The sequence below is a fragment of the Drosophila subobscura genome, chromosome E (assembly GCF_008121235.1).
Source record: "Drosophila subobscura isolate 14011-0131.10 chromosome E, UCBerk_Dsub_1.0, whole genome shotgun sequence".
In the NCBI taxonomy this organism is placed as follows: Eukaryota; Metazoa; Arthropoda; class Insecta; order Diptera; family Drosophilidae; genus Drosophila; species Drosophila subobscura.
The window spans coordinates 11,289,761-11,306,288 of record NC_048531.1 but is presented as its reverse complement, the minus strand read 5'-3'; the positions used below and the strand labels follow the sequence as shown (position 1 = coordinate 11,306,288).

Here is a 16,528-nt window from a genome sequence, read left to right as displayed (position 1 = left end):
AGGACAAAAAACAGTCAGCTTCCGCGCAGGAAACTAGCTTTCACGAACGGATGGCGGAGAGAAGTGCGGAGAGAAAAACTGAGTAAATGATGATACTGGAAAATTGAATTAGCGCCTCAATGCAACAGTTTTACTTAATACTCCTCCTGCTCCTGCTCCTGCTCCTTCTACTTCCACCCTCTCTCCTACTGCTAACTACTTTCATTCATTCAATAGAATTTTAATTAGCTCTATTCTAAGAGGCGGGGCAGAAGTTACTTTTTGCTTGGCCAGGTGTTTCGCAAATTGTTGACAGCCGTACAAGTCCCTTTTACATCTTCTCGCCTTTTGTTGTTACAACACTGTCGAAGAAAGTTTACTATGGCAACTGTTTAAATTCTGGGCAACTGACTTCGACACCCCCTCAAACGTCTTCATTTGTGTCTGATGAAGTGCCTGCAAGTACCCTGCAAAAGGATATGAGTATTAGCTCCTGAATATACATAAATACATACATACATATGTACTTATGCAGGATGTCACAAGGAGATAATATTTCACATTTAATAATTGGCTAGACACACTCACAAAAGTAAGCCCCCATTGGGGGATTTAATTGAACAAGCAGCCTAGAAATTTAATCGCAATTATTTGGTTAACAACTCGTTTGAAAACGAATAACGTTTGCATTTTGACATCTTTGACAAGAAGCCCATTAGCAGTAATTAATTATTCAACTATAATTATACTAGTTTGAATCAGAGTTCATAAACACAGAAATTCAATTCGCATTTCTGGTGATTGCTCAGATCCTTTTACGTTCGATTTTGAACTTTGGCTGTACAACTCTTAATTAAAAATGTGATCTATTTCGTCATTAAGAGATTCAAATCTGGCAGTGCGAGGAGGTTTGATTCAGTGCGAATATTCCCTATTATCAGTTCTTAGTTGAATCAGTTAAAAGGTTAATGTTGATTGTGGACTTGGAATTGTTCAATGCTTCTGTTCTAAATTCTAAGTCCAATGTGCTGAATCTTCTCTCAGCTTTTAGGTGTCTAATGTTTGACCGTGCTGCAGCCATCTGCTAGAATCTTTTTAAAGACCTTTATGATTTCGTCATCTTTGCCAGAGGCCCATCAGTTACATCAGTTCTAATACACATTCATACCGAAATGGAAGAATTATCTTACAGACGAAACAGAAATAAAAACGATTCGCATTCATGGGCCACACCCAGTGAGTGCTGACAGCCTTCGACATTCGATTCTGGCCTCCGACGAGACAACTGTAAAGTGTCCGTATATGGATCCATGTCAATAGACACCATTTGAAAGAACTCCAAATGGGATGGTGAAGCGTTTCAGCGTTTTGGGGAGGGGGTGCGGGCGACCGACACGGCACCGACCTACCATAAAAAGAAACTACGAACAAAACGCGTACGTGACAATAAAATGAAATGTGTAAGTGTCGTCTGCACCGTGGTCGGCGATGGCGACTATAACTCTGTCTCTGTCTCTGTCACTGTCTCTGCCTCTGCAGCTGCCGCTTTCTGTGGCGGACGTGGAGCGCAAAGCTAACAATGATGTTGCACAATAACTTTTCCAACGACTTCCCACTGCAGAAACGAGCCTAGGAAAATTGTTAGCGACAAAAAATCGATGATAAATAATCCTAATCAGTTAATTTTTTCTACGTATTTTTATTGTTGTTTCATTATTTCACATCATCCAAATCTGAATAACCGATTCGATTTACCAAAATAAAAGTAGCATCGGTATAAAACGCATCGTGTAGAAGCAGTGCAGCAAAAGCAACTGCAGGAGAGAGCAGAGAGAAAGAGCAGTGCAGAGGAGCCAGTGACAGACTCACAGCAGCTCTTTTTGCGGTGCTTGGGGCTGTCGAGAGTGAGTTAGAGAGCGAAAACTGGCGAATGGGGAATGCAATGGCAACTGCAAGTTGACAAATTTATTTTCAATGAGTGGCGGCAGGGGGACAAGCGGGCAGGCGGGGCAGGCGGGGCAGGCGGTGGGGCACACGAACGCGACTTGAGTGCAGATGAGCCAAAAGGAAGCATAACAAACATTCCATTGGTGCACCAAAGGAATAAACAGGAGAGGAGAGCCCAGGAGGAGCACGGTACGTGAAAGATGGAGAGACCTTCACCGCTTGGAATTTGTCGCATTGTGGCAATATACGAGCATGTTTAGTACACTGGGAGAAATAATGGACAAGTTTGCGGGAAACTTAAAGAACTTAAAGCTCGAAGTTTTACAACCACCCAACCACGAGTTGTGTCAGTAAATAGCTTAGTAAATCTGCAATTGTTTTCTCCAGTCCATTTCCATTTAATAATGCAATTGGGCAAGTCACTTGGTCTGTCAGCTCTTCCTCTGACTCCCACAACACCGCACACACTCTCTGCATCTCTGTACCTCTCCTCTTTGTCTGTCTTACGAACGCATGAAAAATTAAATGTGCTTGCAGTGGAGCCCGCACTTGTTCCACTACCCAGGGCAAGAGCCAGACCAACAGCAGCTAGACAGTCATAGACAGACAGGCACGAATTTAATAAAAAAGAGGGGAAATGGGGAAAGTAAGTGAAAGAAAACGCAGGAAGGAAAGTTGGGAAAAATATGCGAAACATACGAGCGGAAACCTGGCAAATATGCAGCCTCCAGACCAGGTGTGCCCTCCGGCCCCACCTGTTGCTTGCCATCGGCCAACGGCAACGCCAACGCCGCACTTCAATCCAATCGAAATTGCTTAGCGGAAGTAAGGCATGTGGCATGAGGTGAGCAAAGGATAGCAACGGCAAAATGTTGAGAAATTTTCATTTAAAATGTCCGCCATAAGAACGCATTACACACACTCAATTTTCTTTTCCATTTTGCCACGCCACCGAGCGCTTCGTGTCCCCCGTTCCGACCACCTCCAACCGCTGCTACTATGGAACCAGCGACAGGAGCCGCGGTCCCCACATGTGTCGCAGTTGCTTATCAAATTCCCACCCCCTGGCAGTCCCCATGCCAAACCATACCTTACACCAGCAGAAGCGCAACACAAAACCACCCAAGCCACAGGCCCCCCGTAATTCCGTCATTTTATGCGTTCCTGGCATTCTGCGGCTGTGGCAGCTGCTCCTGCCTGCATCTGCATCCATGCCCCGTCCCATCCCATCCCATCCCCAGATGTCTCTCTGTATGGTTAGTGTCGCCTCGCCCGCGGCAGATTGTCGCCCTTTTCGCCGGCCGCCCTAACTACTGTCGGAGGTGTGCAATTCACATTATATTATCCCGGCACATCCTGCTGCACCCCGTTTTCTGCTGTGCCCCAAAAAACAAACAAATTCACTAAAATAGGAATAGGAACAGGAGACATTTTCGGGACTGGCCATAATGATGCTCGCACGAATCAATCCTCCCCGCAGTGGCAGGAGACTTTTTCGTGTCTGTCAATTGCAACTGCATTTCCAAATTATGGTCGAGAGACTGTTTGGAAGAGCCTAATTGGGAATGGAGAATGGTTCCCCAGGGTCTGGTCGTGTTTTTGGGGGGCGGTCTAATAGGATTTTGGCCGACTCGCAGTACATTTCAATTAGAGAGGACGCAATCATTTGCGGGGAATGTGTGTGCGTGTGCGTCTGCGGTGGGGTCAGGTGATACGCTTGGGACGGTAATATAGGAGAAAGTGTCTTTGGGTTGCAGCATTACCCATTCGTTATGTGCAGACAGAGTGGAATAATTCATACAGAACGTACTTTAAGCTTCCCTTTAGCCAAAGCATATTCCCGAACACAGAAAAAAGGCAACAACCCAACCTAAGCTGCCCCAAAAAGTACTTTAAAATTTCCCAAGTCTGTATTTACTTAGCCATAAAAAAGTCTCTTTTGCTGGCAGAAGTCAAACGAAAAGAAAAGCAAGACAGAGTATAAGATAAAGATGAGTTTATGGCTTTTCAATCCACTTCTTCTGCCCGACGGGTTCTTGTTGCCTTTCCTCTCCAGTCAGCATGCGATATCGACCATCTTCGACCACGGATAACAGTGGCTGGAGGAGGCGCTTCAAATCATTTCGTGCTAATGGAATTGCTCCAGTGCTGATGGAATTTTTATGATCCAACTGGGAGGCGCTTGGGGGTCGCACTGAAAAACCAACAACAGGCGGAGGCAAACAGGAGAAGCCACAACAAGGACAGAGAGACCGCTGAGAATTTCAAAAATTTTCCATAGCGCAAACACAGTTTTTCGCCATGTTTATTGTTTTCCTATTTGTCAATAATATTGAACGAATGAATGCATAGCATACCTTGTCCGTAAATCAATGTTGTATATTTTTTGGTTTATTTGTTGAATTAAATGGTTTTTGGGTTGCGCGGAAATTGTTTTTCTGCTGTTCCCGTCAGGAATAATTTCCAATGGAAATTGCATAAATCTGCATAACGATACAAAACCCAATAGCATTTTTGTGTGCATGAAAAATGCCCTGCGCGTAGGGTGATGGCCAGGAATGGTGAAGTTTGTCAAGGGTTTGCACATCAAAAGAAATTAATATACGCAATACGGTGAGGGGGAGGCGAAGCGCAGGCACCCTTACATTGATTCCAGGTCAAGGAAAACAGACATTAAGCAAACATTTCCATATGAATGTACCCTTGAACCACTGTGCCCGCAGCCCCGAATTAATGAACACTCTCTCTCGCGAGTAGATAAGCGAAGAGAGAGGTGAGGCAGTGGAGCGGCAAACAGGCAAACATGAACGAACACGTCGACTGCCAACAGCACGTGTCGTCGCTGCGTTGCGTGGGCGTCGTCGAGGGCGGTGGCGGTGGCGGGAGGGGTCAGTCGACGTCAGCCAAAATGTCACTCAAAGAATACCAAATAAAACTACGCAAAAGAGAAAATAGAAGCTAAAAGTGGCGATGGAGGAGGGGGAGGAGCTGTGTAGAGAAGCTTCCTCTGCTCCGTTGTGTCCTGTCAACCCTGCCTGCCAACTGGGCCAAAAGCAGACTGTTGCTTCGACTGTCTTTCACCTCACTCTCCCACTGACTCTCTCTCTCTCTCTCTCACTCCTCGTTTACCGTTATGTGTACTTCTTTTCTGCTTCTGCACTTTGTTTCGTTGTTGCTGCTCAATTTAGTCCATTGGCCCGCTCCGGCAGACAATTACTCATGGGGTTACACTCGCTTTTTGTTGCTGTTTTGCAGGAAGTCTCCCCGGAGACCCCAGCCACTCGGGGTGGAAGTGCATGACACACAATATCCATTCTATCCCACCCGCCATTAACGTGGAGACGGAGGTGAAGCGAAATCGTTTTTGTGGTTATTTGGGTGGCATTCGGATTCGGTTGCATGTTCTCTGCTCTCTCACCTTTCTCTATCTGTCCGCCTGTGTGGCAGCAATCTAACAAATAAGCAGTTTCGTGTCCATGTGCGCTGACCGCAGTCAAAGGGAACACAGCACCGCTTGCCCCCAATCTTTCACCAATTAAAGGATTCCAGATAAAGGGGAACAGTTTCAGGAATTGGGATCTCAAAATCTCAGAGATCAGTAACCGCAAACGCAAAGTGGACAGCGGACGGCTAGATCATCGTTAGCTTTGAGCTAGAAATTTCCCCACAGATGCCATAGAGATGGCATTTTAATTCTTTTAATTAAAAGTTTAATTACATTTCTGTTTTGCGCCGGATTTCTCAGCCATGAACTCTGGCCTACGACAAGCGCCGTGACATCTGTGAGGCCCATTAAAGCTGTACGAATTTCATACTGCCAGTGCGCGCTGTCAAAAAAGTTTTGTGGGCTGCTGCAGGCAGAGGTGGAGTAGGAGAAGGAGGAGGAAGAGGCAGAGGCAGAGGAGGCTGATCTCTGACCAGCAAAACATTTTCATTGCTGCTGCGGCTAACCAATTTAATTCTGATTTTGATTCGGACTCGGGTTTGCTTTAATATATGTATGTATTTGTATGTATTTACAGACTGACACACAAGCGGTGACAATTTAATTAATTTGAGATTTGTGGCCATCAAACAAAAGCTAAAACAATAGAAAGAGAATCCAGCGGAGCGCAGATACAATGAAAATTTATTTGATTCAGCATCCACCAGAGTCACCACCACCCACACGGCAGCCAGACCCAGTTCGAGTTCCAGTTCTCGTCGCAGTATCACCACCCACCCACTGGCCACTTGTATGACCAGCGTCTGTTGTCCATCCTCCCCTGAGAGGTCTGCTGTGAGCTGGGGTTTATCATTCTGATCACGTAACTTGTGTGTGCCACCAGCACTTTTTCATTTTCATTCACTTAGCTTAACTCTCAGAGAGAGAAAGAAAGAGAGAGAGCGGCACACACGGAGAGAGGCGGAACGAGACACGAGAAACGACTGCTCTAGAAACTTATAGAGTCTCTTGTCTAATAATGATTTCTCTTGACGCTTCGCCGATTTGCGTGGGTTGTGATTTCTGGGTCTCGGCTTCAGCTCTGCCTTTCGCTTTTGCTTGGTCTGGTCTCGCATCATTAACCGGTGATGGTGGGGGCTGCCCCGTCTCCCCACCCTCGACCCTCGACCCTCCGACCCACGGAGCCAAAGTTGGCCAACTGACTGACATTGAAATCGACATGGGATTGTCCAAGTATGCGTGTGACTGTGTGTGTGTGTACATCTGTTTCTGTAGTTTTGGTGAGTGCTTGTGCCTGCCCTGGAATTTGATAAGTTGTAATTTAATTAAAGTTTAATTGGCCAGCCAGCAAGTTGCGGGAACTTATGCCATGAATTTGTTATCATTTCAGCATCGTTGAAGTACACCAGAGATTTCTGAGGAACTTGTGGCTTTCGAAAGTCAGTGAACTTGGCCAAATTGGTCGAAACCCAAATTCAATCTTCAAAAGGGAGCAAAGTTATCAACAGATTTGCATCTTAAATAATTGAATTTGTTTTTATTTTCACATCTGACTGATGATCGTGACAGTCCAAAGTCCCTCTGAATTTAATCGCTGCACCTGGAAGTTTCTCTTTTGTTTTTTCTGAGCACCACCGAATCCTTCCACGTTTATTTCCACTTCAATAGCCCTTATCCATTTTCTCCCACCCATTTTGGGTTGCATATTCATTTGCACTTTCAGGATGTTATTAAATATTTTATTGCAAACTTTCTCACCCACCATGGATTATGGTTCTTATTTCCTTCACATTTTCCTCGCCTGCCACCACAGTAGCTTCTCACTCTGCTGCCTCTGAGCCCGAGCTAATCACCGTGCAACGGAGTATAAAAGTTTTGTGCCGCTCCGTCCGCTCCATCAGCTTTCAGCCATATTGGAGCTCTGGCCAAGTTTTTATTTTTCCCGTTCTCTTCTTGTGCTGATTATGTCGGTGCTGGCAGAACATTATTAATTTGCACCAAAGAGATTACGATCCCGTGCATAAGTTTTAACTACTTTTGTGCGGTGGTGTGTCGAACGGGGTGTCTGCACGATGGACGATGGAGTTGCTGTGGCAGAGGTGGTGGTGGGGGAAGCGAAACTTTGGAGCCATGGCTGTCGACAGCGCAGTTTGCACCTGCTTCTGGCTTCGGTTCTGCCTCTGCAGCTGTTTTGTTAGCGCTGCCACATGCCACACGCAATCTAATTTGGTTGGAGAAATACGTGCAAAGCGTGAAAATGGGAAATGGAAAAGGCCAAAATGGGGGCAGGCCACACACCCTTTCGACTGGCCTGACACAGGTGAGGCCATTGGTTGGGTGTGGGCTCTCCATTATAATTCGTCTAATGCGCCAATGTGCTAATGCTCAAAGCCCGTTTAATCCGGTTAAAGCAGCTTTAAAATATGCCAAACAAGAACGAGTGTTCTCCTGACGATCAGCGAAGAGTGCAGTGCGAAAAAGTTCGCTGTCAAAGGTGGGGCAATGCACGCAGCAATTATTCCAAGGGTTGTGTAAGTCCCACCTACGAACCACCCCTTGCCTTGCCCTGCAACCGTGTTTGTCAGGCTCCTCTCGGGGATTTGTGCTCGTTATTTCACAGGCCATAGCCTCGTTCCGGGTGCCTCTATGCATCTTCAAACTGAATTCTCCATTTGAATTATTCATTCCTTTTGTCGCTGTTGCATCTTCAGATGCCACGCTCGAGGGTTGTTGCGTCCCTGAGGGTTGCAGAAGGCAACAGGCAACGGGCAAGGGGCAACGCAGCAACACCCCCGCCCAACTCCTCGTTAGCTTTGTGCATTTGGCAGCCTGGCCTGAAAGCCGCCTCAAAGCCAGCACAGGCCAGGCCCATCCATTGTAGCTGTTGCTCGTTGCTCGCAAATCCGAAAGCAATTTCAGCAGCATTAATCATTCCGTCCGCCTCGGCCGGAACACACACACACACACACACACACACACACACCCTCTATAGACACTCCATCCCCTGTCACGCTTATCTCCCGTCCGGCCATTTCGGGTTAATGTTGACAAAACGCATTTTAAGCACTTCAGAATTTTGCTTCTTTTGTTTTACTTTTGTTTTTCCAACCGGACAGCAGCCACAGAGTCCTCCATTCACATCCTCATGTGTGTGAGTGTGTTTGACTCTGATTTGAATGCTACGGCTGGCAAATTTGCATTGGAGATATATGCATGAGCGGGGACTGGAGCACCACAGGATCGCCCTCAATGCTATCCTGACCAAAGCAGACCGAAGTGGAATCCAAGTGGCCAGCAGCAACAGCAGCAGCAGCAGCAGCAGCAGAGGCTTTTGTTTACTGCGGCCCTTTCGCCACCAAAGTGTGTACATACGAACGGATATCATTGTGATTGTGTGTCCATCTCCACCCAGGTCCGTCCCTCCACTTTTCCCTGCTGATGAGTGTGTGTTTGTTTGTCTAACCTTTTGAAACAGTTCTACAGACGAACCCATGGGGCAAAAAGAGGCCATAATCGAAGCTGGCAGATGCAAAGATGTGTGAGATATCAAATGAAAACTGAATGAATGAATGGAGAGTGGAGAGCCCAACAGTGGCAAAGGCTCAGCATCTAAACTGAACATTGCCCAGAGGAGCGTTCTGAAAGGTGACTTTTATTAATTGTTATGCGTTTGCAAATTAAAGCAGATCAGATCAAACTATGCTGGCAAATTCCCCCAAGCTAGAGAATAACAATGAATTTTAAGAAAGGAAAAGCCTCCAGAGGATTAATTTAGTCTTTAAAGTATTAAAATGTACATAAGTATTCAAAGATACAAGAAACCTTCTTAAACTATTACTTATGTGTTAAAAGCTTCTTAAGTTGAATAGAACATTGAAACCTTCAACTTCAACTCTTTGCGAGCATATCCTTCCCGTTCTCAACTCATGTATTATTGATGAGGATTTTGAACTACATTATCGCATCTCTATTATTTATATATTTATCTATGCATGTGTGTCTGTCTGTGCACAAGCTTATCCCCTAGAACAGATGCCACACACACACACACATCGCTGGCATTCCAGACACTCATCTGGATCCCCCAAAAAACAATCCCAATTAATATTCATTTAAGCCAGACTCACCCACAACACTCTCCAACATGCAGACAAATCCTTTATTTAGTGAAGCAACTTTCGCGTTGGGGTTTTCCTCGGTTTTTTATTCGCAGTTTTTATATTTTTTGGTTTTGCTTTGGGTTTGTTTAGTTGGGTTTTGCTGGGATTTGTTATTCCCGAGTTTTTCACTGCTGCTGCTGCTGCTGCTGAAAATGCACGACAAATTAACAGAGCCCTGGAGTGAGTAAGAGATGCAGAGGCAGAGGCAGAGGCAGTAAGGGCGAGAGCGAGATGGGGACGTAAAAAGAAAGAAAGAATAAAAGCTGAAAATGAAAATGAAAATGAAATGCTTTCCGTGGCAGCCGTGGTATCCTTCTGTCGGGGCAAGCCACGCCCGCGGCTTGGACAACAGCAACAACAAAATCGAAAAATAAAAAATTGAAAATGTGGAAACTGCAGAAAAGTGTAAAACTAAAACTCTGTCACTTGTTTCTCTTTGCGATATCTTTTTTTGTTGGGTGGTGGTTTGCACTATGAGAGAGTTTTGATTCGAGCAGCATAATGCATGTGACTTTCCACATTGAACCCCGCTGCAGCACTCCTCCTCTTTCTCCTCCTCCTCCACAGCCCCTCGCTACGCACAGCGGGAATTATTTTATTATATTTCACGAAATGGCTTTTTTCTCTTTGTGATTGTTTGCGGCACTGACACCCTTTAGTCAAATATTTCTCCGCATTTCACCTTTTCTGCGTCTTAGGCCGTGTACTTTACGGTCCGTTGTTCGTTTCCAACCCCCTTTCCGCGGGGTTCACTTCCACCTCACGCCTACTCACACGCTGAGTGACCGTCCGTTCGTTCACTTGGCTCTTTCAATGGACTCTGTGGACTATAGTGCCGCCGTGTACCGTGTACCGTTACCGTTACCGCTACCGCTACCGTTATGGCGAGCTTCTTTCGTTGAATGAACTGGCGAAAAAAACACCACACACCGAATCACACACAATGGAACTTTGATACACCAACAACGCAACGCAACTGTGAGGTGAGCAAAGCTTGCTCTCTCGGCTTAGGCTTACTCTCGCTCAGTCTCTTGCTTGCTCTTTACCCCTAATTTGGCAAACAGCCGGCGCAACCAACGCCAACGCCAACGCAACGCAAAGCATACCCTGCTCCGAGCTTCGTTTCCATCCCAAAAATGGCAAACATTGTCAACCACCCCCCTTGAGCCATTAACTCGTAGTTGTACGTGCGCTCTCTCTGTCTCTGCCTCTCTGAGCGCATGCTCTAAAGCTGCGCTCCAAAGCTCTGAATGTCTGTGTGGCTGAGTGTTGGTTTCCATGCGAATTGGGTGGTGGTGGGTGGATGAGAGAGTATGGCTCTGGGCAGGGTTGGAGCGGGCTTTGAGTGGGTTGTTTTCGTTTGCTGTCACATTGCTTTGGTTCCCCCTCCCCTCCACTACTGTTGCTGCTGCTGCTGCTGTTGCTGTTGTTGTTGTTGAATGTGCACTTTGTTGAATGTGCATTGCGCTTCCTCTGGCCGGGTGCTTTTGTTGCTACTGCAAATTGCCTCGTAGCATTTAAGTCGAATTATGAAAGACTGTGTGTGAGGGACCGAATGCATGCTCCGTCCCTTCGTTCCGTCCCATCCAGTGGCAGTGCCAAACGCGCTCGAGGGGATAGGCATACGGCTGCATTTTAATTAATATTGATTGTAAGTTATTTGCGCAGGGGTGCAGGGGGGCTGAAGGCGCAGGTGTGGTTTTAATTTAGTTTTCCAAATGCATATGTGTGTGTTTTTTTGTTTGTGTGTGGCTGTGCGTGTGGGTGTGGGCGTTCAACCCCATAACCCACTTGCAGGCTATGTGATTATGGATAAATGTTTGCCCATTACAGGGTACAGAAAGTCAGCTTCATCATGGCGTATCATGTAAATGAGGGGGGAAGCCAACCCAGCGGAGATGCCAAATTTGCATTTCAATTCAACAGTCGCTGGCGCACTCAGTCGCTAGCCCCCGTCGACACTGACACGCCAACCCAAGCCACCACGCCACCACGCCACCTCCCAGCATTCACCTCCCAGCATTGTTGCTGGGTTTGCAGTGCTTGAACAGCTTCGTCCCATCTCGGTCTTGGTATTTTTTCTGTTTTGCTTTAAGTGTGATTCGTTGTTGCGCTTGACAGCGCGGTAAAATGTGCACGTGCTGCAAGAGCAACTTTCCCCCAGGTGTGCGTGGCTGGTTGGGTGGTTTTATTGAACCTGAAGTGTACAAGAAATGGATTTCAGTTTGAATTTTAATTTTCACCCATTGCCAAATAGAGCCAAGTAATCAATGCAACAAAACAGACTCACACAGCTGCGGGTTTTCTTTAAATTAATTCAACTTTAATCAAAGTCCGTTTTAGGTTGCGGGCCCCAGCATTTTAAATTCAAAGCCAACCCTTGTTTACCAGCACACTATTTTTGCGTGGCTGTGACAAACAGCCTGTGACAGCCGGTACATTTGTCCCAGTGTTGAAAAGGTTTGATTTGACCGCCGAATTTTACTCATAGTTACGACACGCAAGTAGTCGAATGACGCCACAGTCCATTGCCACTTACGTTACGTTTTTCGCTTGGTTTTTGCTGATCTTTTTAGTTTGAGCCTTAGTTTTTAAACTATCCAACAAAAGGAAGTCGTGAAAACTAGCAAGCCTTCTGAAGAATACCAAAATTAAGGAATATGATTTTCATCAGTATTTTTCATATATAATTACAAAATCGTAACGTTATTTCGGTATTTTTTAAGGGACATGCGGTATGTTTGATCGACTATCACGCGGTCACACTGGTCACATTCAGCTTTGTTAAATTTTATTTCTTTTAGCATAAAAACGTGAAAAATAGTATAATGGGAAAACGGAGGACGCAATCCCAGATCGACTCGAACTCGAGCGACAGTGATAGCGAATCGGACACCAAACTGGAGTCGGTGAGTACTGCATGGAGAGAAAATTGAGCCCGCGCCCCATTGTCAAGGGGCCAAGACCCAGGGCTGCGCTGCTGCGTGCAGCCATTGCGATGTAACAAATCAATGGCAAGCCTTTTATGATACCAATTAAACATGATAACTGCCCCCGCAGGACCTCCTGTCGGTGGCCAAGAAGCGCAAGAAGCCGCAAAATGCCAGCAAGGCGAGCTCCCTATCCGACTCGGACTCGGATTGGGCGAACAACAAATCTGGAGCGCCTGCCACAAAGAAGAAGAAGCGTCCGAAGAAGGCCAGCAGGGACTCAAGTTCGTCAGAGTCCAACTGGGACGATGAGAGCCAGGATGAAGTGCAGCCCCCGCCTGTGGAGAAGAAGCCCGAGGAGGCTCCGAAGCCCGGCAACGTCAGCGAGCACGAGGAGGGCGAAGTCTCCGACAGCGACTCGGACGACTCGAAATCAAACTCCTCATCTGGCTCCGATTCATCCGGCTCGTCCTCGTCCAGCTCCGACGCAGAGTTCGATGATGGCTTCGACGACGACATGATGGGCGATGAGGAGGATCGCAAGCGTCTCAATGATCTGTCGGAAAAGGAGCGCGAGACGGAGATCTTTAAGCGCATCGAACAGCGGGAAATCAGGCGAACGCGCTGGGAGATCGAGAGGAAGCTGAAGCTTGCCCGGCGGGGCGAAAGAAACGAAAAGTCAAGGTCAAAGGGGGAGCGGGCCAAAAAGAAGAAGGAGAAGAAGGCCAAAAAATCAAGGAACTACCTCCGTCTATGCCACCGCCATCAAACTCCGTACTATCCGAGCTGGAGCCCAAACCGATCAGCGATGTGGGCAGCAAAAGTCCCCTGCCTCTGTCCGCCAGTCGGGATGTGGCCTCAACTTCGGCGGCCGTGGCCAGCATTCTCAATGACCGAGGATCAGACGATCAGTCTGCCTCCGGCATGGGCGACTATTTTGATCACAAAGAACGCTCCAAGGAGCGAAAGAAGAATGTGGAGGCCAACAAAACCGATGACAAGCGAAGCAATGCCATGGCCCTGCTGAAGGCCAAGCGAGAGGGCAAGGCCAAGAGAGGTAAGTTCGTGGAAAGTGTATTCCCTTTGCTCATAACTAAAATCTGTATAACTTCACTTATTGCAGAGGAAGAGGAAGCTAAGAGGCAAGCCGAACGCGATCGAGACGACAAGGAGGAACTTGAGAGCGTCTCTGGCTGCAAGTCGGCCGTGAAGCTGAAAGCATCGGAGATATACTCGGACGACTCGGGCAGCAGCGACTGGGACGAGGATGAGAAGCCAACGGGCAAGCGCTCACGTTCGATTAGCAGCAAGGCTTCCAGCGAGTCCGAGGATGATGACAAGACTACCAAGAGTCCTACGTTCATATCGAACCGCGAGGATCTGAACAAGCTGCGGCTGTCGCGCCACAAGATGGAGCGCTTCGTCAATTTGCCCATCTTCGAGAGCACCGTTCTGAACTGCTTTGTGAGAATAAGCATTGGCAACAATGGCCAGAAGCCGGTCTATCTAGTCGCTGAGATCACCGGCGTGGTGGAGACGGGCAAGATATATAGCCTGGGAACCACGAGAACCAATCGGGGACTTCGCCTCAAGCACGGCACTCAGGAGCGAGTCTTTCGGCTGGAGTTCATCTCCAATCAGGAGTTCACCGAGAACGAGTTCAAAAAGTGGAAGGACAGCTGCCAAGAGCAGCACGTCCAGATGCCCTCCATGGAACTCATCGACATAAAGGCGAACGATATTAAGAAGGCCCTGAACTACGAGTTCAAGGACGAGGATGTGGACAAGATTGTGGAGGAAAAGAATCGCTTCCGCAACCGTCCCACCAACTATGCCATGAAGAAGACCTGCCTGATGAAGGAGCGCGATGCAGCCATGCTGCGCGGTGACTACGACATTGCCCAGGATCTGAGCCAGCAGATCGATGAGCTGGAGAACAGAGCCTCGGAGCTGGACAAGCGAAGATCGCACACACTGAATCTGATTTCGTACATCAATGATCGCAACCGCAAGAAGAACGTTCAAGATGCCGAGAAGGCGATCATGGAGGAGGCCCGGGCCAACAAGGGCCAGAAGATATGTGATCCATTCACACGACGCATCACACAGCCGCGCATGGGTTTCAAAGGCACCAAGAAGGACGAGGACGATATACAGCTCGCACCCCTGCCCCCGCCGCCGCCAGGCAAGAAACGGCCAAATGAGGCCGGCTCCTCAAACTCCAACGCGAAGCCCACAGACGCCAAGGACTTTAGCCTGTACTCGCTGCATGACTTTGACATAGACCTGGATGTGCCTCTGCCGGGTGAGTGTTTGCCTCACTTTCAATCAATTTAAATCTCTAAATCGTCGTTCGCTTCGTTTCCCTGCAGTTAACAGCACAAATTCGGTGCCAAAGCCAGCGAATAAACCAGCCGAAACCGTCTCCAAGCGGTCGCTTAATCTGGAGGACTACAAGAAGAAGCGCGGCCTCATCTAGGGCGTGCGACTCAGCCCACATATTGACAAAGCTCTTGCGTTAATGCGTCCTAGTTAGTGTAGTTAAACAGTTAAAACGAAGCAAAACAAAAGTTAATTAACGAACTCCAAATCGTTGCAGTTTCTGTGTTGCATTAGAGAACGGACAGGACACACACTGTTGCTGGGAAGAGGATGATTAGGGATATTTCAACTGTTATCATTTGTCCAACTATTGCTATTCTTCTCTCTTTTGTGTTTATCTGTGTTAATGCACTCTTCTATTTAGAATTCGATGCTTAGAAAAAATGTACAATACAAAAACAAAAACCACCCCACAAAAACGATTACGAATTCGCATCGTATGCCCAACAACTGCAGTCCCAATTTTCCTAGTACTTAAGTGGAAAGAAATTGTATTATATAGCTGCCACCGTATTCGACCCAATCATCCTCCATGCAATGTTTAATAAATTTATACGATACTGATCATAACTTATATAGAACTTAGTTAGCAGCAACAAACAACTCAGGCATATGGCGAGGGCTGATGAGATTCCAGGGACAAATATAACAGGCTGATTTAATTGGATACAGACATGCAGCAGATGCATATTATCCTTTGGTTGTAAACGTTCAATGCTGTATTAGTTTAAGTTCATAAATTTTAGCAGCATGCCTATTATACACATACATTATTAATAATACATTATATGAAACAAATAAACAAATTATTGTACTATTTAAATTGCTGTGAAATTATTCATAAAGTATAGTCTGCAGATCAAATGATGATGTTACTGAGACGAGTTGTAAAACCGAGCTGTTGTATTATCAGAAGTTATGGAACAAAAGTAAGACCAACGCTAAGAAAATAACTAATGGTCTCTACTTGCTCCCTTGCTTGAGTCGTGATAACTGCAGGTTTGTGGGCTTCCTTCAAGTGGACTGTATTGTGTGACGTGTTGTTGGGTTCTGTTCATATTTATCAGCATCTTGCCGCTTGCTCGCTTGGCGCCTTTTTGCATCATAAATTGAAAAGTAAACTTCTTCTGGAAGAGGCTTTCGGCTCGATCGACCAGTTGGTGGCCTCTTTTAATTGGTTTGCTGGCTGTTTGTGCAGCTGCTGAACTCCTTTCATGTTCTCACATTTAATTCAATTAATTCGATCAAATTGTCTTTTAATTGAAAGTGATCGCGTTTCGCGTTGTTTCGTCAGAGGCACAATAACATTTCCAGCAGATCTACAGATCCGTGGGGAGGTTCCAAATTTAACGGTTGATATCTTTCAAATCGTTCTTGACTGAGAAACACAGTGTGGCGGGGATTATATAAGTATTTCTGGAACATTTAACTAACATCTTTAGTGCATTCTCTTAACGACTTTTTCAGAGATTTATTCAACTTTTTGTAGTCAAATGAGAGATTGATGTGGAATAAACTTCAATTGAAAGTTCTATAATGCATTTCCGCTTGGATATTTCCAACATTTAATTCATTCACTGCCAGGGAATTTCGGGCACTGTATCCCAACGTCAGGCAACGATCCCAGAGCATACATATTGTTCCCAAATGTTGAATGCGACTGATCCGATCAGAATGGAGATGAT

The 16,528-nt window shown here is 46.5% G+C and overlaps 2 protein-coding genes across 7 annotated transcripts in view; one reads left to right on the top strand and one right to left on the bottom strand.

Annotated features, from left to right (window-relative positions):
- The window catches only part of LOC117891552 (kazrin), a 37,396-nt gene extending 26,957 nt beyond the window's left edge, over positions 1-10,439 (bottom strand). For 5 of the 6 annotated variants that reach the window (XR_004648633.1, XR_004648634.1, XM_034797068.1 and 2 more), the window contains exons 1-2: positions 10,306-10,439; positions 9,499-9,677 (exon numbers count right to left, since the gene is read on the bottom strand). The gene's annotated coding sequence lies outside the window, so the exon portion shown is untranslated. The remainder of the gene's footprint in view (positions 1-9,498; positions 9,678-10,305) is intronic. The other variant, XM_034797069.1, reaches the window with a different exon arrangement.
- A 1,841-nt stretch (positions 10,440-12,280) lies between these two features.
- LOC117891554 (RNA polymerase-associated protein Rtf1) lies at positions 12,281-15,413 on the top strand. Its single transcript, XM_034797075.1, is given in 5 exon segments — positions 12,281-12,440; positions 12,592-13,201; positions 13,204-13,518; positions 13,585-14,766; positions 14,834-15,413. Coding segments are annotated over 5 exon segments (2,295 nt in total). The 5' UTR covers positions 12,281-12,359; the 3' UTR covers positions 14,941-15,413.
- The last annotated feature ends 1,115 nt before the right edge of the window (positions 15,414-16,528 follow it).